The sequence below is a fragment of the Pyrgilauda ruficollis genome, unplaced genomic scaffold (assembly GCF_017590135.1).
Source record: "Pyrgilauda ruficollis isolate IOZ18807 unplaced genomic scaffold, ASM1759013v1 scaffold67, whole genome shotgun sequence".
NCBI classification, from domain to species: domain Eukaryota; kingdom Metazoa; phylum Chordata; class Aves; order Passeriformes; family Passeridae; genus Pyrgilauda; species Pyrgilauda ruficollis.
In genome coordinates, this window is record NW_024528488.1 from 2835971 (window position 1) to 2859895 (window position 23925).

General features: G+C 44.4%; 1 protein-coding gene across 1 annotated transcript in view; it reads left to right on the plus strand.

The window, feature by feature from the left end:
* The window catches only part of DCX (doublecortin), a 62572-nt gene extending 39070 nt beyond the window's left edge, over positions 1-23502 (plus strand). The window contains exons 3-6 of the mRNA XM_041484614.1: positions 13330-13432; positions 17317-17454; positions 21609-21616; positions 23446-23502. Of these exons, the coding sequence (XP_041340548.1) occupies positions 13330-13432; positions 17317-17454; positions 21609-21616; positions 23446-23502 (306 nt within the window). The remainder of the gene's footprint in view (positions 1-13329; positions 13433-17316; positions 17455-21608; positions 21617-23445) is intronic.
* The last annotated feature ends 423 nt before the right edge of the window (positions 23503-23925 follow it).

Sequence of the window (23925 nt, forward strand, 5' to 3'; positions counted from 1 at the left end):
AGTTTGAAAGTACAGGGAGTTTTTAACTCTTGTCAATGCTCTTCCCAAATAATCTGCACTCTTACTGCTAATTGGCATAAATCTTGCCCTGCTAATACCCATAGCAGAGATTTGCACAGAATCCACTGCTAATCCTATAAACTGGTGAGTTTGATAAAGTGGGTTGCTCTGGGCATTGCTAATTTTATTTTCATGCTTTCACTTGCTATCATTCATTAACCCCCAAACAGCAGGCTGGGCTGTGTACACAACAAGAGAGCAACATCATCTTATTAGGGGCTGTAACCATGAGTGGGAAATTACAACATGATGAATATGTACACAGTTCAAATGGGATTCCTTTTCTTGTGTGTTGCTGTGATGCTACCTGCCGAAAAAAAACCAAAACAAAACCAAGTTCTCATCAGCACATTCAAAATTAAATCTAGTGTAAGGACATTTTACATTGAATGGCACTATTTTTCACGTGTAACCAAGGCACCTCCAGATGGGACGCAGCTGCTCTTTGTGTCCCATTATTTATTTCAAAGTCCCTGTGTCACATTGCTCCAATTCTGCCCCACACACAGCTCCAGGAGCAGCTCTCAAGCCTTGATCTCCAGGGCTCAGACTTTCTCTCTGGGTGTGCCGCTCACCAGGGTAAGCCCAAAATTCCCCCAGATTCTGGGACATCCTTCATCAGCATTAGAGGAGCTGCAAAGGATGGAATAAAAGCACCCCAGGGCTCTTCAGAGATGTCCTGAATTGGAGTGGATGGCTGGAGTACAGTGGCAGACCTTACAGAAGTGACGCTTTATTTCTGATTCAATATAGGTTTGTTGAAATGGGCTCCTTACATGGCATTACAAAGGCAGAGGCTCATCATAAGATGAGACTTCCCAGATTTCCATTTGCATCCTGAAGAGAAGAAAAAAAATCTCTTCTGGAAAAGACTGGGAACTTTTTCTGCCACTCACTGGCCAAAATCTTACATGGAGTAGCCAGAATAGCACTCTCGTTATGAGTCAGTTTGTTATTGTGATATAATGCTTAGTTCTATGACCACCTGATTGTCCTTAAATAAATGTATATTTATTTATACAGTCTGGGTTTGCTCCCAGTGAAGGAACTCTGGGTGCAAAACAGCATCTCACTGAGTAACCAGGAGAGTTTGGTTTGCACACAGTGACCTGGAGAGCTTCCCCTGCTCTCCCAGGGGCTCCTGCTCTTGGCAAGAGCCCCCCCAGACATGTTGTGTGTGCCCAAGCTGGGATTTCCATGGTCAGAACCCAGCTGAATAAAACTGTGACTTAACCAAACACACCCAGGGACAATGGGTGCATCTACAGGACCAGATCAGAGAAGCAGAGTTCTCTGTAAAAACTGAAATATAAGCCAGCTTGGAGAAGTGAATTTAATACTTGCCTTGCTGTTACAAAGAAGTGAAAAGGAGTTGCAAAGAGAATGTACCATTTGTTATCTAAGGCTGATTTTCTAGGCAGCCAGTATTTTTCTTTTGTCTAAGAAGGCTGCCTTGGAACTAAAACGACAATAGTGTAGATTATGTATTCTCTGGGGGAAAGAAACAAAATATTTAGCCTGGACTAAAAAGGAAGAAGAGTGTCAGGTTTTTAAAATTACTTTGGCATGTTTGAGTTCAAGACAGAAAAAGCAAAATGCTTGTTAAGCTGTTGTAGTGTGCAAGTATCACGGCTGAGTTGATGTTCCAGGAATTGACTGCACCAGCATGTTAATTGTCAGGACATGAGTCCCTAATTCTTTTTTAAGGATGCTGCTGTGTTGCCTTATTTGGTTACAGATGTTGCACTGCCTGGGCACACAGGGGGAAATTAGAGAAAGTTGTTTTAGCACAGTGGCATTTTCGTGAACTCCAGCACCAAATTCCGGATGGAAATGTATATTCTGAACAAGATTTCTTCAGAGACACCAGGGAAAGCACAACACTGCTTTTGTTACAACTACCTCTCTGCACTTGTCCCTGCTATCCAAGCCTCAGAAATGCTGGATGTGTTTCTGCAGTTCTTGAGCCCAACTGGAATTGCAGCCATTCAGTGTTTCTCAGGAAAGCTCAGCCTGGCTGTCTGTGCTGGATGTTTATGGGAGTGCAGGGGCAAACTGAAAGCACACCACTGAGGGGAGGGAGACTGCCACAGGAGAGGCTGATACTGCTGGATTACCTGTCAGAAATGATCTGGCTCTGAGATGAAAGGGGAAGGCAGCAAAGGGAGGCCGTAAAACATTTGAGGGGGAAAAACTAAAAATACAAAGTTTCAGAAGTGCTGTCAGTATAATCAGGGAGCAAAGCCCGAGTGATGCTCTGTGGAATTCTCCCGCGGATCTGCACCAAGAGGCTCAAGTGACAGTGTGGCTTTGGCCCTTCTATTTTACATTCCTGCTCAGGGCTGCACCCTCAGTCTCTGTGCAATGCCCACATATCCATATCTACATATACCTACATATGTATAAGCAGCATTCCCGTCGTGAGCAGACAACAAACCTTGTTTCTTTCTTGGCATCCACAATGAAACTAAACCCTGAAACAAACAAAAAACTCCACAATAACAAGCCAACCAAAACACCTGCATCTTTTAATGGGTGTTATTAATGTGTCAGCTTTGCTGAACCTAACAAAGGGTTATTTAAAATCCTTTTGTTTAACTGTAGTTGCAGAATTATTGATCACAGTCGCAAAGAGGATTCAGAATGCTTTGACCCAGGGCTGGTGGGCACAAAATTGAAACCAGAAGCTGACTCAAAACCTGGCAAGGAACAAGAAACTCTTTTGTGCAGAGGTGAGAATCAGCAGGAAGGGTCAGGGGAGGAAAGAATCTACAATATCCACCCCTGGCAAGCTGAAGAGCGCTGTGAGGTGCTCCCTGTGTTCATTCCTGCCTCACAGCAGTTCCAGGGGGGATGCCAGCTCAGCCCATGCCTGTGGCAGGACAGGGAAGCACTGTGTGGCAGATGCCAGGCTGGTGTCCTGCACAGCAGCAGAAAGGATCCATTTACCATGGAAATGACACTCAGCCTCTGGGGTGAGGGCTGGGAAGAGCTGGAGAAGGAAGGATGGGTGAGGAGCTGATGAATTCATACAGCGAGGGACAGAGGTGTTAAAAATCCTGATGCATCATTCCTGTGGTTCAAACAAGCAAGGCAACAGCCAATTATCCCAGAGAGTGCACAAAGGGAATGTCAGGGAGTGCAGCCATCTGCAGCAGGCTGATCTGGGAGCCCTGCAGCCACCTCTGCACCATTCCAGAGGTGGAGTGTGCTGTTTCCTAGAGATTGGCAAAGAAACAGATACACTTCTGCTTGTAAGTCTCTGGCCACCTCCTGTTTCCATCATATATCTCTTGGGGGAATCTCACAGCAATTAGTTTCTAATTGCTTCAGTAGTCTACAACTGATTTGATGAGAAATGCCATGCAAATGTAATGGTTCTTGCATGTTTCACAGGAGCAGAAATTAATTGCATCATAATTTTAAAAACTCATGTTCTTTCCATTCCCCCATTCTTCCATCACATAATATTTCATACTGCAAAAAGAAAGGTCAAATATTACAAAGTCATATTTTTGTTTCTCTAATCAGGTGCTCTTCTGCCACTGCTCAGCTCCACCCTGATGTGCTCTGTGTTTATTGCTGAGCTGTAATTTGAGTGGTTGCTCCCCAAAGCAGTGTGAGCCCTGCAATGCCTCTCCCAGGTGCTGTTTCGTTGGGGTAGGAAGGCTTTAACCTCCTGCCTTCTGGAATCCTGCCAGTAAATCAACTGCATCTTGGGATCATCTCCAAATGAAATTTGCTTGCCACGCAGCAGCGAGGAGACGTGATGGGAGTGTAAAACAGGACAATTTTTCACTGCAGAAATACTTGAACTCACTCCAGACAATTATGCAGCCTGCCATTTTACACATCATCTATTTCACTATTCCTGCACCAATTATTCCATTAATGTTGCTGCACACTAAGCTAGAACCTGTCACTGGTCCGGCAGACATGGAAGGGATGAAGTACATTGCAATAAAAAAAAGGCAAGAAAAGGTATTTTCATGTGAAAGGCTTTGGGTCATCCATTTCAGCAGCCTCTCTACATGTGCTATACAAAGTATTTTTATCTCCCAGCCTGCTTAACACTGTTAATTTCTACCCTAATATGGTTTAGCTCAGGACATAAAGCTGAATTTTCCACTACTCTGTTCTCTGTCAGCTGAGGTTAAAAGAACTGTTAATTAGGGAAAAAAAAATAATAGCTTTATTCAAAGATTAACAGAAATGAGGGTGAAAACAAAACTCTTCTGATAGGGAGGGGATATGCATTAGCTGTAAATTCAGGATATCTCCCAAAACACAAAGAACAGGTTCAGACTTGTAATTAAGGAAGGAAATTTAGCTCCCTGGAAGAACAGCTTGATAACAATTGTTACTTTCCTTTAGATTTCATGTAGCATCTGTTACAATTTAATTTTTAAAGGCCGCCATTTTTAATTCCCATTAATCTCCAGAATTAACAGTGTGATAAAGATCCTGGCAAACATTGAAATTTAACGAGTCAAAATGCCTCTAGGAGACTTTACAGAATATTTAAGGAATTGAGCAACAGCACTGATGCTTTGAGTAAGATGAAATGCAAAGCCAGTGTTAATTAGACACAGAGCAGTTGCATCTTCCCTTAATTCAAGAATTTGGCTGACTTGGATCCATAGGGTGTAAATGAATTTATACTGCTGGAGGATGGGACATTTGTCCCTCACCAGGTTTGGAGGTGCATTAGGAAGATTTAGTTTGTATTGTATTTGCAGGGCACCCCTGATGAAGGCAGGAATGATGAATCTGACTCCATGTTCTCAGAAGGATAATTTACTACTTTATGATAGTGTATTGTATTAAAGAATACTATAATAAGGAATACAGAAAGGATGCTTACAGAATGCTAAAAAGATAATGAAAACTCGTGACTCTCTCCAGAGTCCCGACACAGCCTGGCCCTGATTGACCAAAGAGTGAAAACAACTCACAGCAGAATCCAATGGAACAATCACCTGTGGGTAAACAATCTCCAAACACATTCCACATGAGCACAACACAGGAGAAGCAAATGAGATAAGAATTGTTTTCCTTTTCTCTGAGGCTTCTCAGCTTCCCAGGAGAAAAATCCTGGGCAAAGGGATTTTTTCAGAGAACGTGAATGCCACAACTTAGAGGTTGGATACTTCACACTGGTGTCTTTTTTCCATGTAGGTTGATAGCAGGAAGTTAAAAATATCGACTCCTCGACATGTCCCTCGATGGGGACATGTGTAGGATTGTACAGAGGTACAAAACAGAGGGGCAAACCCTGCACCTGTGTCCAGGTACATCACACACATCCCAAAGGACTGGGACACCCACCCTGTACTGTGTCTGCCCAGGGCTGGGAAACCCAGGATGGCACAAACGAGTCCACAAACACTTGCCAAAGTGCCAAACAAGATGGAGGGAAAGCATATATCCTGTTTCTTTCTTGATTTATTGTGTTTTGTTGGTTTTTTTTATTTTTTATTGCCACTCTTGGAAAGAAGGTGACATAGGCCAGACAAGGCCAGGCTGCTGTGTCTTTTCAGAGAGATTTGTGGGATTTTTGTGACTTACTCAACCCTAACTATCATATTCTGCCTGCCACAAGTGCCAAGGAGGACAAGGGTGTCCCTTGGGAAGTGTGTCAGTGTGCTGCTGTGCCAGGAGAGACAGAGCCAGTGCAAAATTTGCTCCTCCAGAGGAGTGCTGGCACCTGACTGGAACTGAAATGTCCCCAAACTCTCCTGATGCCCTGATAAAAACAGCAAGTCTGACTCTCATTTCTCCCCAGCACCTATTTTGGAAGGAAGTTACTGATGTCAGCAGGATGTAGGACAGCCTCCAATAACTCCATTTCTCAGAGAGGCTGCCTCAGTGAGTAAAACACATCCACGAGTTACAGGGAAACTCATCAATCAGATTTGATGTAATTTCCTATGTCACTCTGGGTGACTACTGAGGACAGAATTTTCTCTCATGTCTCTTTACACTGCATCACAGAGGAGGTAGGAACAAATACAGCTATTTTCTGTAATCTCCATTTGTCCAGACCTTTATTTGTGCTGGGATGCTGCCCTGTCCTCCCATGGCTGCATGCTGGGCAGCAGGTGGGAAGAAGGCTGGGTTGAAAGACAGTGGGTTTCCCCCTGGAAATGGAAAGGCATGGATCCATCAGTTTTGTCCCAAACCACTCCATCCTGGCACAGAGTGCTGTGTTTGTGCTGTAAGCAGCGTGAGGATCTGCTTCCCAAGATCTCCTCATCACTGGCAGGGCCTCGTTCAAGAGAGACCTGCACAAAGCTGAACAGCAGCCTTTCTCTTTTGTGAAACTGTGCACAGCAGAACAGCAACAGCTAGAGATATTCGGGGGTTTTAGAGTTGGAAATCCCATTAATGGATATTCCAGCCTCCCATTTACAGGCTCCCTGTGTCCTTACTTTCAAGACTCCCATTTCTACTAGTCTTGCTTGACCTTGGCCATGTAGTTGTGCTGCTTCCAAAGTCTCTGCTGCTCTTCTGTCATCCAAAACTACAGTTTCCTCTCAAGAGTGATGATGGGATACTGATTAGGATGCAGTTTTCTGAATTGCTAAGTGCTACCTGTTCTGGGGCTATTTGTGCTGGCAATCTCTCCTTTCAAAGTCAATCTGTCACCCAGAATTCCTCATTTTATGGTTTTCCAATAGAGAAATGGTAATGTTTTGTATATTGGTTTGCACGGCTGTGCTCTTTGTTCCCCCAAACTTCACAGCACGTTTATCCTCGGCGTAATACCCTCATGAATGCAAGAGCAAGCCTTTCTTCTGGTTAAAAAGAATCAACAGCCTGAATATCTGTTTCACAGTCTCCTCCATATGTATAGGCAATGGAGATAACAAACTAACCTTTCTCCCAGAGGCTAATTGGATTTCACACAGTTTGGAAGCACCACTAATTCATCAGAGATATTAAAATTCTGCTTTAACATTCCTACTGGGTAGCTTGGCTATTGACCTCCCTCCCTCCTGCTTTTTGTTCCATTCTGTTTCAAACTTACCCATTTCCAGAACTTAGATAAACAGTGTGCTGCAGCCCCCTGAGAGCAGCATTTCTTCATGCGTGAAGTCTTGCAAGCTGCCGTGGACATACATGCATGAATATTCCTTATTCCACTTAAATAAGCATCACAAATGCTTATCCTAGAAATAATGCATGTTGGTCAGGAGCTGGTGTCCCCACTCTGGTTCAGTTGCCTCATAAAGTGGGTGTAAGCACTCATGATCAACCTGCTGGAGTTACACAGCCTAATTAAGAGGATCTGCATTTTTCAGCAACAAAAAGGTGTAAAGATTCCTTCTGGCATCAAAGAAAACATTTGATGGTCTTGACTGGCCCGGAACTTTCTCTTCTGTAGGTGAGAAAGGAAGAAAAAAACCTCTGCAGGAGAGTGGAGTTTGATTGTTTCAATCAAACTGTGTAGGTAGGGCCTGAATGGTCTCCGTGAACACAAGAAAAAACCGAGATCTCTGAATAATGCATGAAGGAATGGAAAAATCTCTGGGTTTCTATTGAGAGGTCACAGAGAAACCCAGATGGCAGAGGTGACTTCTCCTGCCCTCACAGGAGTGAGGGGACAGCATGGCCATGCTCTGGCCAGGTCTCCAGGTGGACTTTGGTGGCCCAGGGGGGCAGAGATGGAAGAACAGGTGACAGAGGCTCCTTCCCTCACTGCTGGGTAGCTCAGAGAGGGCTCCCCAAAGTGCAATTACAATATTTGTGTGACACAGGCAGGGCACGCAGGAGTGCTCTGGGTCCACTTTGGAATGCTAATATTTGTGTTTTCCTGCTCCTCTTTTTATTGCTTAGCAATTTTAAGCAGTTTTTTTTTCAGGAAAGCAGATAAGTAATTCTCTTTCTGTGAATGCAAATGTGGAATCTATTGAGTGGGTGTGTGCATACTTTAAAGAAATAATTGAATCCAAACATCTCTTATTTTTAAATGCAGGAAACCAGAATCTAATAAAATGTAAATCAATTCAGTGTCTGCTTTGGGCTTGCAGTCTTCAGACTGTTAAAAAGAAAAATGTATTAAGTGCCGTGCATTCCAATACCAACATCTTTATCTTCCATTGCATTGCCTTAACCCTTCAGTGAAATCTTTTTCCTTGTGGTTGTGTGGTGAGGAGCTCACTACCCATGTTCATCAATTCCCATATTCCTTCTGAATCTTTGTGGGTCAGTCTGAGGGTGTTTGGTTTCTGTGCTGGGCTTTGCTGATGGCAGACACCCAAGTGACACATCCATCATAAAGCACCATTTCCTTTGTGATTCGGGACTTTGGCTCCTCAGACCTGGAACAAGCAGGCCACTGCCAGTCTGACTTGGAGTACAGCTGATGGAGTGTAAATAAATCCCTGAGACTGCTGGTGTGACTTAAAACAGAGTTTAAAGAGGTTTTAGTGACATTTTCAGCTCAGTTAGCTCTTGGTGCCTGTCTGGCTGCTGGTCTGACTTGCTCAGCTTAGTGCTGAGAGAGAAAGGACAGCAGCAGGCACCTAAAGCACATTAATTGTATTTATCTGACGACTGGACCTGATCAATTTTACAGCACTTATCAAAGCAGCCTAGAAAATGAGAGTATGTCTTAATTCAGCTCTGTTCTTACAGGCATGCAGTTGTCTTCTGGGGTCTTTTTGGCCCTTTTTTGGCTTTTTCTGTAGACAGTTTTCCCCCTGTTCTGACCTTTGGAAGCCTACAAGCTGAAGAACCGTGATGATTTAAAGAAAGCAAGTGGAGATCTGTTTTCTTTGAACATACCCATTGGATTTGCAGAAACTTAGGGACTTTGAAGCTACTTCTGTACTTATCACTGTTGTGCTGCCTAAATTCCTAAATGGGAGATTGCAGAGAGAATGGTTTACAAAATCATTATGACTGAGGGAGAGTGCTGGAAATACAAACATTTTCTGCTGAAAAGGACACTTCTCTGAAGGGTGAAGAGGATGGTTCAGTTCACCCTCTGTCACTGCTGTGGCCACGTTTGTCCTGGAGTGACAGTGAGGGACAGTGAGGGACAGAGAGGGGCAGAAGGAGCTGGGAAATCCCAACCCTTCAAAGCAGCCCAGGCTCTGCACTGCTGGGTGATTCAGGCTGAGGCTGAAGTCCTCAAAACTTTTTATTTCTAATTATTTTTAATTGTTTTGTTTATGAATAAATCACAGTTTCTAAATTCTGCTGCTGCCTCCTGGAGGACGCTGGGAACAGCCAGTTACTCTGAGCTGTGCCAGTGCAGATCCTGTGGTTTTGCTGCTCCTTTTCCAAGTGAACTCTGAAGAACAGGATTTCTGCCTGTGCCAGCACAGGCATTTCAGCAAACTGTGAGCTCACACCAAGGGATGTGTGTGAGGCAAGCTCCATTTTGTCAAAATCCTGAAAAATGCTTAGTTCTACAAGTGCTGTATTAAAATGAGGCAGGGGCTCAGCAGCTCTCACAAGGCTGCAGCTTTTCCTCTCTGCAATTAAAATTGCTGCAGCAGACACTGATGGACTGTCACTGCAGAAATCCCAGCTAGGCTGCCCTCTCAGGGAAGCTTTTTCTCATACAAGCAGAGAAGGATTTAATTTAACAAGGAAAACCTCAGGAATTGCAAACTAATCTCTACAGCCTTCTACTTCTTCCATAATATATATTATAAGGGTTTTTAAAGATCAGGCCTTGGCACAAAGAAAAATGCTACCATCAGATCTGTTAGGAATAATGACTTTGTAAGAAATAATTTTGTGCCTCATGGCCAGGGCTGTGAAGATATGATTTCCTTCCTTGGAATTGCTTAAGCTACAGGAATTGGAGAGTAAACATTTCATGCAGTATGATCCTTTCCCAAGTCAATATTGTCCTTTCAATCCTGAATTTCAAATTCAATATTATCTTCCCTTAAACAAAGGCATGCTTGGAAATCAATGCTATTTATCTTGTGTTCTGTAGCCACAAACACCAGTTTAATTTTGGTTATAGATGAAAAATGCCTGTAGACTGAAAACTACAGAAAGACAAATTTTTCCTATTTTGCTGGTTCCTGGTGTCATTGCTGAGGGTGCATGACAACAGCCACCAACAAAATCACCATTTTCAAGTGGCAGCATTGCTCCTTGCACTAGCTGGCTACTATTGGGTTTTGTTCTGTGCTTTAATAAATTTATAACTAAAAGCAAAACACAGTATTTAAAAAAATATTTTCAGGTTATCATCTGGGGTAAATTTTTCATTGCTATGAACCTTCTTTCATGGTTGTTTTTTTTTTTCATGGTGTTCCAGGTGAATTATTGGATATAATTAGAGTGATAGATCAGAGTAAGCTAAAGCAGAAAATATTCCTTCAAAAAGTCCACACTGCTTGGGGGGGGGGGGGGAGACTTGTACTACATTTACTAATTAATTAATTTGTTTGTTTGTTTAAATGGAGAAAACATCAGAAAAAAGACTTCTGAAGAATGGAGAGAAGACCAATAATGTTATTTGGGAGTCACTAAAAGGCTCTCCAACATTAGTGCAGGTAGAGGTTTGGCCTTGCCTGTCAAGAACAGCCCTTAAACATTCCATACTGGTTAATGAGGTCTCAGACCAGTTATCCCAGCACGGCACCACTTCCCAGCTCCATGTCCTTCAGGGACGAGCATATCCAGGGCTTTATCCTGGTGGGTTTCTTTTTCCATGCCCCCCTGAGACAATCTGGCTCTGGTGCTCTCAGATCCAGCACAGAAGTCACATTTTCCCCAAGGAAAGTTTACTCCAGTGACTTCCTGTGGGCAGGAACCCATCTGGGACGTGTTGCAGGAACTCAGGGCAGTGATCAAGGGCTGAGGTTGAATAAACAAAAGGTAAATAGAAAATACCACACACATGGTGAACATAAGCAACAGAGCTACAGGCCCCATAGCACAGGAGCCCAGGTATTTTCTGAATTTTGCAAAGTTTTGCACTATTTAAGGAGATTGGGGTTGGGTTTTGGCTGTCCTTTCTGCTGTGTTGTGGTGAGCTCTTAGTAGTGGAAGTTACAACAGGAAACCAAAAAGGAACAAATAAGGCAAAGGCAGAAGTGATTGCTTCCTGAATATTCAGAGTTCAGCAAGTAGATTATCAAATTCTCTACCAGCCTCCAGTGCTCCAGCTGCTCATAACTATTATTTTATATATATATATATACACATATATATATAGCTATAACTGCTGGGTGTATTTACACACAATAACTGCTCTCTGGAGGGGCAGGCATGCAGAAAAATGACTTGCAAGTATCTCTTTTTGAAATGCAGTCAGGTTCCTGTCCTTGGACACTCTGGGACTTCTCCATCGTGTTTGGACTCTTGGATCTGAAGATTTTCTTGATTGCCTGGACTTTGTTTTTTTTGCTCAGGGTGGTTGTGGGCAGTCAAGGACAAAATCCACACTTGGACTTCTGACCTGGAGACAACAAAAGCATCTGTGGGTTCTTTCTGATGTCATGCAAAAGGCTGGGAAATTTCTGAAGCCTTTTGATCCAACTTTAGATCACAGATTTAACTGCACAGTGGAGCAGAGCAGCCCATGGGTCTCTTCAGTGGCACAAGTGTGGTACTTAGCATTCAGATGGGAACTGGTGTGTTGAGCCAAACCCAATTATTTGCAAATGAACGAGTGCCACACATCCTCAGGGGTGGGGGCTGTAATACCAAGTGCTGGTTTGAAATGTCATCTTTTCTTTGGGAGAATTCTCTATAGATGAAGACAGCTATTTTCAATCTAATTTTAGACAATCAGAAATAGGAATTCACTGGAGTTAGCAGATAAAATTCTAACTCTGATCATCAAAGCCATGGCAGATTTCAGCCTGCTCCATTTTGAAAGTCATGACAACGTGAAAAACGGGCTTTTCACTAAGGCTTGGCATTGTAACCAGAGCTGGCACTCACAGGCAGTGCTTTAATTATACATTATACTCACCAGTGTGAAATACTGAGCCTTATTAAGATAGCCAAAAGCCTTCTTTACAGTCGATTTATTAGAGCTTGAAATTAACTTTTCACAGTCCAGCTCCAAGAAGCTCAGCTCTGCCTCCAGTGAGCTCCCCATGGTTCTCCAGTGCTCTCTCCAGTCCCTCCCAGTGCCCACACAGGGTAACCCTGGTCAGCAGCAGCAGCAGCAGCTCTCAGCCTCTCACCTCCATTACAAACACCAGAGCTGACCCTGTGCTTGCTTGGAAATGTTTTCCTGGGAAAGGGGAGCTTTGGGAAGACACCCTGGGCTCTGCTGGGTGCTGGGGTGTGTGGCTGCCCAGGCTGGCTCTGCTGGAGCTGTTCCACACTGGAGTGATTGCAGATGAGCATTTGTGCTGCTCCTGACACAACATTTGGTCAGGATATCTGGGATATCAGGATATTGTTAAGAATTGTTAATGCAAGTCCATCATCTGCAGATCTCTGCCAGCTGAATATGGGGAGGAGCTCCCAGCCTGATGGCATTTTAAGTTTTTCTCTCAGCAACCTGATTGCATGTTCACATTTCCAAACTCCCAGCTATCAGTTCTGTGGTTAAATCTGTGGATCTGGGGCTCCCACATCTTGTGCTTCATTTCTGTTTGATGCTGCAAGGCAAGGCAGAGTTTGGAGTTCCAGGTGCTACAAGATAAAACTTCCTCCTGTTGAGGATGGCAAAAATGGGGAGCAAGGCACTCAGTGAGGGAGAGGCAGCCACAACAGCTGCAGTAAATCTGAATTTTAATGGTGCTGGGGTGAGAATGTTGTCCTGTTGTACTTCGGGCCTCTCCACCAATACCATGGATAAACGTTTTGGCTTTAAAATTTGTCATCAGGATTGCTCAGGAGGAGTCACAGCTTTACATCTGTGCTTATCCCCAGTGATTCTTTGAGGGTTTAGGCCCTGTGGGTACCAAGACACCCCCAGCACAGGCAGTGGTGTCATAGCCCTGCCAGTGTGGCACAGGGACACCTCTGTTCTTATTTTAGAAGTGGCTGTGTCATTCCTTCAGGTGACTGATGTATCCTGTCAGCTGGGTGGGAAATGCCAGACCTCCAAGAACTTGCAAGGGAGTGGTTTGGGTGTCTTATCTCTGTTTTTTGGGGTTATTTAATGCCTCTGTAAGGCCTGAGCTGCCCAGGGCAGCTGTGTGATGAGCACCAGCCCTAGGGAAAGCAGGACCACGTTAACCTGGGGTGGGGGAAGAGCAGAGAGGCAGATCCCCATCAGGACGCTGCCAGTCACCGATGCAATGCATGACTCTGCTCTCTGTCCCTCTGCAGGTGACCTGTCTCCACGATTTCTTTGGGGATGATGATGTGTTCATCGCCTGTGGCCCCGAGAAGTTCCGCTACGCACAGGATGACTTTTCCCTGGATGAGAGCGGTAACACCAAACGCACACTGCGCCTTTATTGCCCTGCCATTCTCCTGCTCCTGCCTGAGCAAAATGCTGCCTGCTTTTCCTCTGGGTTTTAAGACCCACTACATGGAATTTAACATCCCTTTGTATTGTATTTGTGGGGTTCCCAGACAAAGGAAGGAATGATGGATCTGACTCCATGTTCTCAGAAGGCTAATTTATTATTTTATGATACTATATTATATTAAAGAATACTAAACTGAACTATATTAAAGAATACAAAAAGGATACTTACAGAATACTAAAAAGATAATACTGAACCTTGTGACTCTTTCTAGAGTCTGACACAGCTTGGCACTGACTGGCCATTGAGTCAAAACCACTCAAATGAAACCAACTAAACAATCACCTGTGGGTAAACAATCTCCAAACACATTCCAAAGCAGCAAAACACAGGAGCAGCAAATCAGATAATTATTGTTTTTCTTTTCTCTGAGGCTTCTCAGCTTCCCAGGAGAAAAATCCTGGCCGAAGGGATTTTTCCAGAAAATATGTCTGGACACTTTTGTGATACTTATCCAGTCAGCAGTATTATAATCAGGCAAATACTGACTGAGATATAGTCAGAATAAATTAAGTCCTACAGCATTTTGACATTTACTGCAAAATCTGGGAGCGTTTATAGTTTCAATTTTCTCCAGTCACATTCAGATAGATGCATTTTTCTTGAGAGCTAATCATCCTTATGTAGACACATGCATATTAAAAATGGAAACAAGCAAGAGATGAAAAAAAAAAAAATCATAGTTCCACTGCTTACTTCTGCTGATTTAAAAAGCAGGGCAATGACTGGGACAGCATCATTATTTTTCCTTGTCCCCACTGCCAGCAGAAATCTGTAATAATGTGAGTCTCTGTGATCAATTACACCATGAAATCTTTGATTTTACAGAATACACAGAGCTTGCTTGTAGGCCTTACCACCCACCCCACCTGGCAACTGTACCCACCTGTCTGCAGGTGCCAGTGAGTGCAGCAAGAGGGAATTAATGCCATTTAAACTGAAAGAAATGTGCTCTCCAAGCATCTAGGCACACTTCCCAAAGCTCTAGGTGTGCTGTGTGAGGAACGCAAGCCCCTTCCTGTGCTATATGCTGCAAACTGGCTCTGTATTGGGGACCAAAGAGGATTCTTGCTGGATGCAGGAAGGCAAGCAGCTTCTAATCTCCAAACACTGAGTTTTTTATTACTCCTTTGCAAGCCTGATTTTTATTTTTTTAGTGCTGCTACTTCTGACCTGTGTACTCCAGATGAACCCATTTGATGGTCTTGGGGTGATTCAAAGGAAGTTTCCAAGGTTCAGCTGAGACTTTGCAGGCAGAGAATAAAGCCTGTGTCAGGCTGGGGAAGTGATCTGCAAGCTGAGCTTCACGTTGTTTTTCACCACTCAGCAGTTGAGTCAGCTCCTCAGGGAGCTCCACGCTGGAAAACAGCTTGGATGCAGTGCTGGCAGAACAACTGGATGGAAATCCCAGCCCTCTGCCTCCACTTCTGGGCACTGCTCACCTCTCCAGCTTGGATTTCTCTGGCAGGAAGAAGCCAAGTTTGCTGTTGGGAAGGCAGTGAGCAGCTCCAGAGGTGTTTTAGAGGAGCCCTGCAGCTCCCAGGAGCAGATGAGGAGCCTCAGCAGTGTTTCCCCATTGTACACCCATCACCTTTCCTCCTTCCGAGGCAGATGCTGCCAGGAGAGCTGCAAATCCTGAGGTTCTGCAGATGAGTGTCACTTAATAAAATCTCCTCTGTCACGGGGAAATTTCTCTTGCCTGTTTGGATGACACACACCAGGATTGCTGGTTATTATGTTCACTCTGGCAGGACGTCAGGAAACAAAAAGAAACAGCACAAGAGAGGATTATGTCATCTTTTTCCTTCTGGCTGCCCACCACAGCTTCCACCCTCTAATCCTGCTGCTGAGCACCTTCCAGAGACATTGCTCTGTCCCTTTTGTACCCACGGGTTTCAGCGTGGTGGAAATGTCACACTTTGGTGACATTTAGAGGCCTTTTCACACCAACCCCAGCACAGCCAGGTTTCCACCTCCTGCAAAAGCTCAGGGATTGCCTCTGACACTTGCCAAGGGCTGAGCTGGAGGAATTCCTCAGAGTCAGCCTTTCTGTGCTGGAAAATGCAAAGCCAGGTTTCCTTCCAAGGAATTACTCCCCTGGGAAGAGCATAAATTTGGAAGCTCTTGCAAAGACCTAACATGAAGTATTTTTACTTTTTAGGTTTATTGTTTTTTAGTGAGTAATCCAGGTGATTAAACACAGCTGCCTGACACCCTTTGGGTCCCCTCACAGCACCAGTACTGCTCCTCATGTATAAAAAATTGGGGCTATATTGGGGCTGGACCCCTACAAGCCTTTCAAGTGACATCATCTGTGAGAATTCAAGTATTTTTGAAGAAAAAAACCCACAACCTTTTCTACTCCCGATTTAGAATTTCCAAAATTGATTTAGCAGGAGAGAAAATAAGCTGACTGTCAGTTTAATTCTTGCCATGCAGCATCCCTGGAGCCTCTTCTCCTGACATTCTTGTGCTGCAGGGCCCAACAGCAAAACTCTCTCTCAAACCATCCAGAAGGAGCAGAGATGGAGCCTTGGCTGGCTGAGAATGAGCAAAGCCTGGGGAAAAATTGAAGGCAATTACATTTTCATAGATACACTGATATATAATTAAATAACACATACATTGAGGTCAGACAGCTTGCTTTTGGTTGACCAATTATTTATCTGCTCGGTTCTGCCTTAATTCCTTTGGGGACTCCATTCCAGGGGGTCCTCAGTGTGGAGCATGTGGGGCTGAGCTGAACTTTTCCATAAAAAACTGCCTGCATGTGGAACACGTAACTCACATCTGTAAAAAAGACACATTTTTCACATCTTGGTGAGGACAAGCTGTTGGAGGAGATGAGGTGGAACCAGCTAACATTTGACAAAAAGGAAATCCCTTTTTTATTGCCTTCTTCTTAACTGGGCTAAGTTAATAACTTGAGGGGTGGAAAGTTCCTTTTCTGTTAGCTCTCAATGTAAATAAAACCCAGTTCTGAAGATCAGGCATGCCTGAAATCCTGGGACACGTGGAGGTTTGTTAGCATTTCAGTTCCCCTCTGCAGGACTCTGCAGACCATGTTTACATTTTCCACTCTTCCTGGCCTATTTATTTTTTAAGGAAGCACAGTTGGGGTCCTCATCTGCTCACATCTTCCAGTACATAAATCTGCTGGGCTTGTTTATACAAACCTTGCTGAAAGGGACGAGTGGCCAGGACAGAGGATGTGCTTTGTAAAACCATTTTGTCTCCTTTGCTTTGTGCATCTGAAAAGTTGCAGCTTGTTGAGGACGGAAGAGGCTGGTTCCAGCTGGGTGAAAGCCTCCAGGGGCAGCTGCCCCATCTGCCACTTGGAGACTCCATTTACAGCACACCACAAGCTGTTTGCTGGCTCTCTGCACCTGCAGAAAGGGCACTCATCATTCCTGGTACTGGGTGTTCATGGAAGGGCTACAGCAAATTAACTGGATTTTCTTGGCCTGAGTGTTCCCTCAGGCAGTGTTGGCCACTTTCATTGTGCTCAGGAGAGCCAAGGGAAGGGGAAGGGCAGAAAATGTTTGGTGGGACACAGGTAGGAGCCGGCCTGACACCCACAGAGCCTCAGCAGCTCCTCTAGAGGAGCAGAGCTGTTCTCTTTGCCCTGCCCTTGACGAGTCTCCTTTCAGCCCTGGAGAACAAGGGATGGTGTCAGCTTTTCCCTTGCCCTTGGGATTTCCTGCATCTCGCTGGGGACCGGGCACTGAGCTGTTCAGAGCAGGGAGCAGCAGGGCCATAACCAGGTGGGTTTGTGTTTCCCCAGAGTGCCGGGTGATGAAGGGGAGCCCAGCAGGTGCCACGGGCAGCAAATCCTCGCCCACCCCTCAGAAGAGCTCGGCCAAGAGCCCCGCGCCCATGCGCCGCAGCAAGTCCCCGGCCGATTCAGGTAACCACCAAGATGGTGAGTGATTGTTTCTTGGTGTCTGCCTCTCTCTCTGCTCCAGGGAAAGGCACAAACTCGCTGTGCTTGCAAGGAAACTCGGGTGTCTTTTGGAAACAAGAAGCTAATGAATATTGGGAAGGAATCTCTTTGTTGGTGAAGCGCGGTTTTGCGGCTTGAGGTTGCTCCAGCCACAGTCTCACCTTCCCCCAAAAATATTTTAAAAGAAGTTTCTATTCCCCAGGCAGGAAATCAAGGCCCACAGTGCTCCCAGGTGGTCCCTGCAGACACAGAGTGATTTAGGGTAACCTCCTGTGCAAAGCAAATGGTGATTATTGCTCAGGTCAGGAGTGGCTCCTCGCAGTCATTATTTAAAGGAGACCAGTGACCTTGCAACTGCAGAACTGCTGATGGGTTTATTGATGTGACACTGAGACACACATTCAGTAACGGAAGAGAGGGAAAATGGGAATCCTAATTTGCTGCAGCAGCTTGCACCATTTGAAATGCCTCCCTCCTTCTTCAGCAGCAGCACACGTGGGGAGCTGCAGGGCTGTCAGTCCAAGGCTGGGCTGCACGTTGCAGTAATTCTGGTAACTGACTGTCTTTGGAGTCATGGAGAGTTTCTGGGGTTATGATTGATCTCTCACCTGCCTGCCTCTTCTGTTCCAAAAGAGAACCAGACATGGCCTCTCACTAAAATGCCCAAATCATCAATTAAACATATCAGAATTCCAGGAGAGCTCCACAGCTTGAGTTCAGGTGTCCCACAGCACCAACACAGGGGATACAAACCAGAAATTCCTCTTCACCCTCATGCTAAAGTGCTGCATATTGCATGGGAACATCACATAACAGCTGACCATCAGTAGAAATGGGATTATTAGACAGAAAATTCTCTTGGCAGTAGTCAGAAGGATTTCCCCCAGGAAGCAGTTCATTTGCTTAGGGTGTGTGGGTGTTCTTCAGCGACCCAAAGGGACAGTGTGGAATTGGTTGGCACATGCCAAGACTCTGTATTTTTAAAAAAATATTTCTCTCTGAGGTGATTTTGCATTCATAAAGTTTTTCTTCAAGATTCTATTGTTGGCTATTCTCAAACTCAGGCTTGCCATAATTTAACCACTTCCACAGTCCCAAATGCCTGCTGAAGCTCTGTAGGCACATTGAAGGCAAAAGGGAAATGTGATGTTGATTTACAAAAACCCAGAAGTAACACTCAGTGATGTGGGAGCCAGCTCATGCATGAGCAGCTTCAAACCTTCTCCACAATCAGGTGCTGATTCCCACCAGAACCAGAGTTTACTGCATGAGCACAGAGTTTAATATGAAATGGCAATTATTGTGTGCCTGATTTTAACTGATTGAGCGACTCCAGGCCCAGGATGGTGACTCATCTGATGAGCTTTAATGAACACACTTAGCAGAGCTTTTCAGGGGGAGATTAAAACAACCAGAAAGGCTGAACAATAACCAGTTCCTGGAGTTAAGGTCAGTAATGAAGAGCAAATCAGGTTTCTTTAATCCATCCAGACAAGGGACTTTCGTGCTTTCCTGTAATTTCAATAAAGGAAAAAATGGCACTTGTCCTGCTTAATGAGAATAAAAAAGACTGAGCTCTTTTAGTACTGAAAAATAGAAGACTTGTTTTCTCAGGACAGAGAGAAAAAAGAATACCATTTTGTATTCTTGTATTGAACTGGTAATAAATTAAGTGGATTTACACATCTTTTAAGAACCAATATTTACATTTAGATGAGATTTTGGAGTTATCACATTCAAAAAGCAAAGAAAGCTGAATGAAGTCTGATTAATAAAAGATTATCTGACCTATTTTTTTTTCCCCCAGAATCTCACCCATTTAATGTGTGAAACTATTTAAAAGCAGTTTTACTTCAAATATATTCAACATTTCTGCTGTGTGTTTGCTCTCCTACCCATTTGTACCTTTTGTCTTTGTTGCCTTTCCCTCTGCTCTGGTTGTCATGTGGAAACTCGTGAGGTTTTCCTTGGTTTTGTGTTGTTTCTGTTCTTTCCAGCTATTTTCTGTGCAGGTTTCTGTATCTTTTTTTCCCACCAAGGTCTCCAAGGCCATTGTGACATATCTGGGCACTGATATCTGTGCTTTGGAGGGAAATCTTTGGGAGAGAGTCTCAACCCACCTCATGTGAAGTGTCAGGGCCTCACTGTGAAAAGTTCAATCCCTTTAGGCAGCCAGAGCCCTTCACCTCCCAGGATATCCAAAAAAAGTCAGGTGGCAAATCCACAGAAGCAATTTAAACATTGTTTTCTTGGCACGGTGTTTTTCTCTTACCATGCAGTCATTTAAATGAATGAACGAAAATAAAATGAATGAGTGCAGAACAAAGAAGTGTCTCCATCTAAGGAGATGGGAACTCACCCCAATCCTTGAATTCCCAAGAGAAATCCTTTCTCTCTTCCTTCACTAACACCCAACCCATATCTGTACTTCCTAAGCAATGCCAGTGGATTTCTGTCAAAATTGGAGTTACAAAGCTTCTGTGAATTTCTAAACTCATTTTTTCTTCCTAGGGAGTCAGCTTTGCTAAAAGACCCAGCTTAGAGCAGTGAAATCCATACTAAACCACACTTGCAGGGCACCAGCCAATTCCTTCTCCTAACATGGCAGAGGAAAACTGGGCATGAGGAGGGGAGCCTCTGTGCTTCTGCTCTGATCCATGAGATTTAAATGGAGCAGGGTCAGCATGAAGTTTGGCAAAATTTCTTTAACAGACTGCTCCAATAAGGAGTCAGGCTAAGCAAAAGTCAGAGCTAAATCTCAGGGGAGAAATACAGGAGAGAAAATAATGATGCCATTTGGCATTCTTTCTTTGCTATAAAAACTTGAATTTATCTTTCACTAACTGCCATACCAAACAAGGGTTCAGTTGTATAAGAACATGTGCTGTGATAGGAGAGCTTATGATTTTTCAACCAGGATGGAGTCACTGAACTAAAGTACCTGAACTGAAATTTGAAAACATCTTTGCCTTGATTTGGCTCGGGGAGAACACAAGCAGGTCTCTGAGGCTGCTGCAGGACCTTAATGTCTCAGTTCAGTAATGGCCAGAGGGACAAAAGCACATTCACCAGGCAGCAGCAATTAGCAAACAGACCCAGAGTGTCCGTCTGTCCTGGCTGCAGGGCTGCTCCCAGGGGTCATTAGGGATGAGTGTGTCCAAGGGCAGCAGATGTCTGGGGAATGCCCTGGTGCCTCAGCTTTTAGCTTTTCTATTTTTCAGATTCTGTGCTGCTTTGGTGTGTGGGTCTGGGCTTCACATTAGGGGATGGTGAGATCTCTGTACAGAGCAGGGAGACAAAACAATTCCTGCTCTAGCTGGGGACCAAGGACAAATGATCCAAATCTCAGCCCGAGAGCACAAACAACATGGGCTGAAGAGAGAAAAACAAGAAGGATGGGACTGCATGGGCTAAAGCTGGAATTGGACAATTAACTCTGGATCCAGAGCCCCAGTCATCCCAGCAAACCTAAACAACAATCAGGGAACAATTCCATGTGAAAAAACTGCCTAAAAAAGGGCCTCAAAAAAGGCTGAAAAGGGACTTTTGACAAGGGCACAGAGTGACAGCACAAAGGAGGAATGGACTTAAGCTAAAGGAGAGCAGGTTTAGACATTAACATGAAATTCTTTGCTGTGGGGGTGCTGAGGCCCTGGCACAGGGTGCCCAGAGCAGCTGTGGCTGTCCCTGGATCCCTGGAAGTGCCCAAGGCCAGGCTGGACACCGGGGCTGGGAGCAGCCTGGACAAATACAACAGAGTTTGGCCTTTACCTGTAAAAGTTGTCCTTTAGGGCAAGGTGCTGAGCAAAGCACTGGCCTGACTCCTCCCCTGGAGTTGATAATGTGTGCTGGAGCCCATCCAGACGGATCAGAGGAGACAACCACGAGCTTGTGTCACTATTTGAAAAAATCATTGATGGATGTGGTTTCATGTCAACCCTCCTGGCCTGAAAAGCTTCAAGTGTTGGAAAATCAGGCCCATTAAAGAGCAGAAGCAACACAATGTTACTGGAGCTCTCAGACATCACTTTAATGATGCTCCTCAAGAATTTAAGTTTTTTAAATTATTTAAGGCCGTGCTCTGTTTTACAGGTGATTCTTACAGCTGGTGTGGTAATCGTGTTGTGGAACAGGCCAACAGGTAGCACAGCATCCTGGCAGGGATCAGGAAACCTGTGCTGGCTCATGGATAATTCATGTATTGATTTATTTAAAAGGTAGAGCAGCTGTCACAGCTTTTTCAGTTCCTGTTATTCAGGGCCACTCTGTGCTGAGTTCTGACTTTCATTTCCGTGGGCCTTTGCATTTCTGGAATAGCCACAATGCTGCTTCCAACAGTTTTCCCTTGATACGGGAATTGGAGCTTGGACACAAATGTAGGTGTGAGAGGAAGTCAGAGGGGTTTCTCTTTAGTAAACAGAATGCACCTCTCAGCCCGACTTTGAAAGCATTGACTCAAAGATTTTGAAGAGTAATTAAAAACTTCTGGTGGTGCTGAGGTTTTTCAGTCAGCAGCCGTGTGGAGCCCACTGTGGGGCAGACTGCAGGGGTTGAACTAATTCTGTTTAACAAAGGCATAGCTGAGTCCAAATGAAAACTGTATTTTCCTCAGGACCTCACTCTGTTCTCAGCTGCTCAGTCTAAGTTTGAGAAAACACACCAAATTTAACACAGTGTGTCCAGATTTACTATTCCTTTATAATTGAGGACAGAATCTGGCCATGGTCTGAGTTCATCAGTTGAGCAGAAGTAATGCTGCAAACTGCATCCTTTGCTTCAGCATCAGGCACACTAAATACTTTCTAACTTTCCATCTCATTGAGAACTTTGGAGGTGAGGATTTGTTTTTTGGTCAAGACAAGAAAAACTCACCTTTTTAGTGTTTTATGTACGTTTGCAGCTGGCTGATTGATGACCTTTCCAGTGCAGCCCTGAGACCATTTGTAATAGATGGTGACTGCTGAGGGCAAAGCCAACCCAGCTATGATTTTCTCCACTAAGCCAATTAGCAAACACAAATGCAGCATTTTAGGTTACCAGAATATTCATGCATCATTGTCTTTTCTCCCAGGAGCAATTTCCTGCTTATGATGAAATCACTTTTCTTTTTTCCCCTTAAAGCTCAAGTGATAAATGCTTAGGTTGAATTCACCACAAAGTCCTATTTTACCTCTTCTTACATCAAGATCTCTGTGGTTTTCCTTCCTGAATATTTGGTTTTTTCTTCATTTTGCTCAGTTATTACCTGTGTGTGGGTCAGAGTTCAAAAAGGTCCCAGGAGAGCTTTAGCTCTTGAGCTGGTTCCTGTACCTTGTCCCACTCTGGACTTTAAAAAAATGCAATAAAATGGTTACCCCAGAAAGGGACACTGGAAAAGCTTTACATTGAGCATTTGATCCAAGTAATAAACTTGGGATTATTTTATTAACCTTTCCAATTGATTAGAAGTTACTTAAAATAAAGAATAAACCATGGAACGTGATTTTCCTGGAGATTTGTCCTGAGGGCAGCTGTCAAACCAAGGTAAGACACTTTATTTTGGACTTAGGTTTAAAGACGTGTTTAAGGCACGATGCTGCTCTTTCGTGCATGTGCTGGAATGGCCACATTGATCCAGAACAATAAAAAAACAGTTCTGAAACTTAACCCTAACCAGTCATCAGGAACAGAGATGCACTTACTGGAATGGCCACATTGATCCCAAACAATAAAAGAACACTTCTGAAACTTATTCCTGACCAGTCGTCAGGAACAGAGATGCACTTGCTCGTCTGTGCAAGGAGCCTGCCTTGATTTTAGCCTGGAGCTCCCTGGATTCTGGTGAGCCCAGCCCAGTCACCAGCACATTCCACCCTCTGGAATGGGAATTTTAGCCTCTGAGCTGCCCAGAGCCACTCAGCTGCTTCCCTTTGCGTGGCCAAGGGTGGGAGCTGCTGGTGAGTGTTAACATTTTCTCCTTTCTCCCTACAGGACTTGTACCTGCCCCTGTCTTTGGATGACTCGGATTCCCTGGGAGACTCCATGTAGAGCGAGATGTCCACGTTGTGTTTGGGATACAGCAAAGTACCTCTGCCCAACAAGCAGATCCTGACTGGTGCTTTCACGTCAAAGGACACACGGTTAAATGTCATTTTTGTTCTGTGATTTCTCCTCTCTGTGCCACAAACCAACACCTGCCAGTCTATAGAGATAGAGGGATACCATTCTTCTAAGTTACAGGGGTGCAAAATGGGCATTGTGAGAAATTTGGGGCCTCCGTGCCAACGATTCTGTGCATTTCCCATTTTCTTCTGTTGTTTCTTCTGCTGCTGCATCCATGTGGTTTTCCTAGTGTTAGTAAAGTAGTTCCCCTGGAGGTGTGCAAATGGACCCCTTGCTGAGCAGTCTGCAGGCTGGAGCAGGGCAGATGATGTTCTATGTTCTCCACCTGTGCAAACTGCCAGCCTCTGC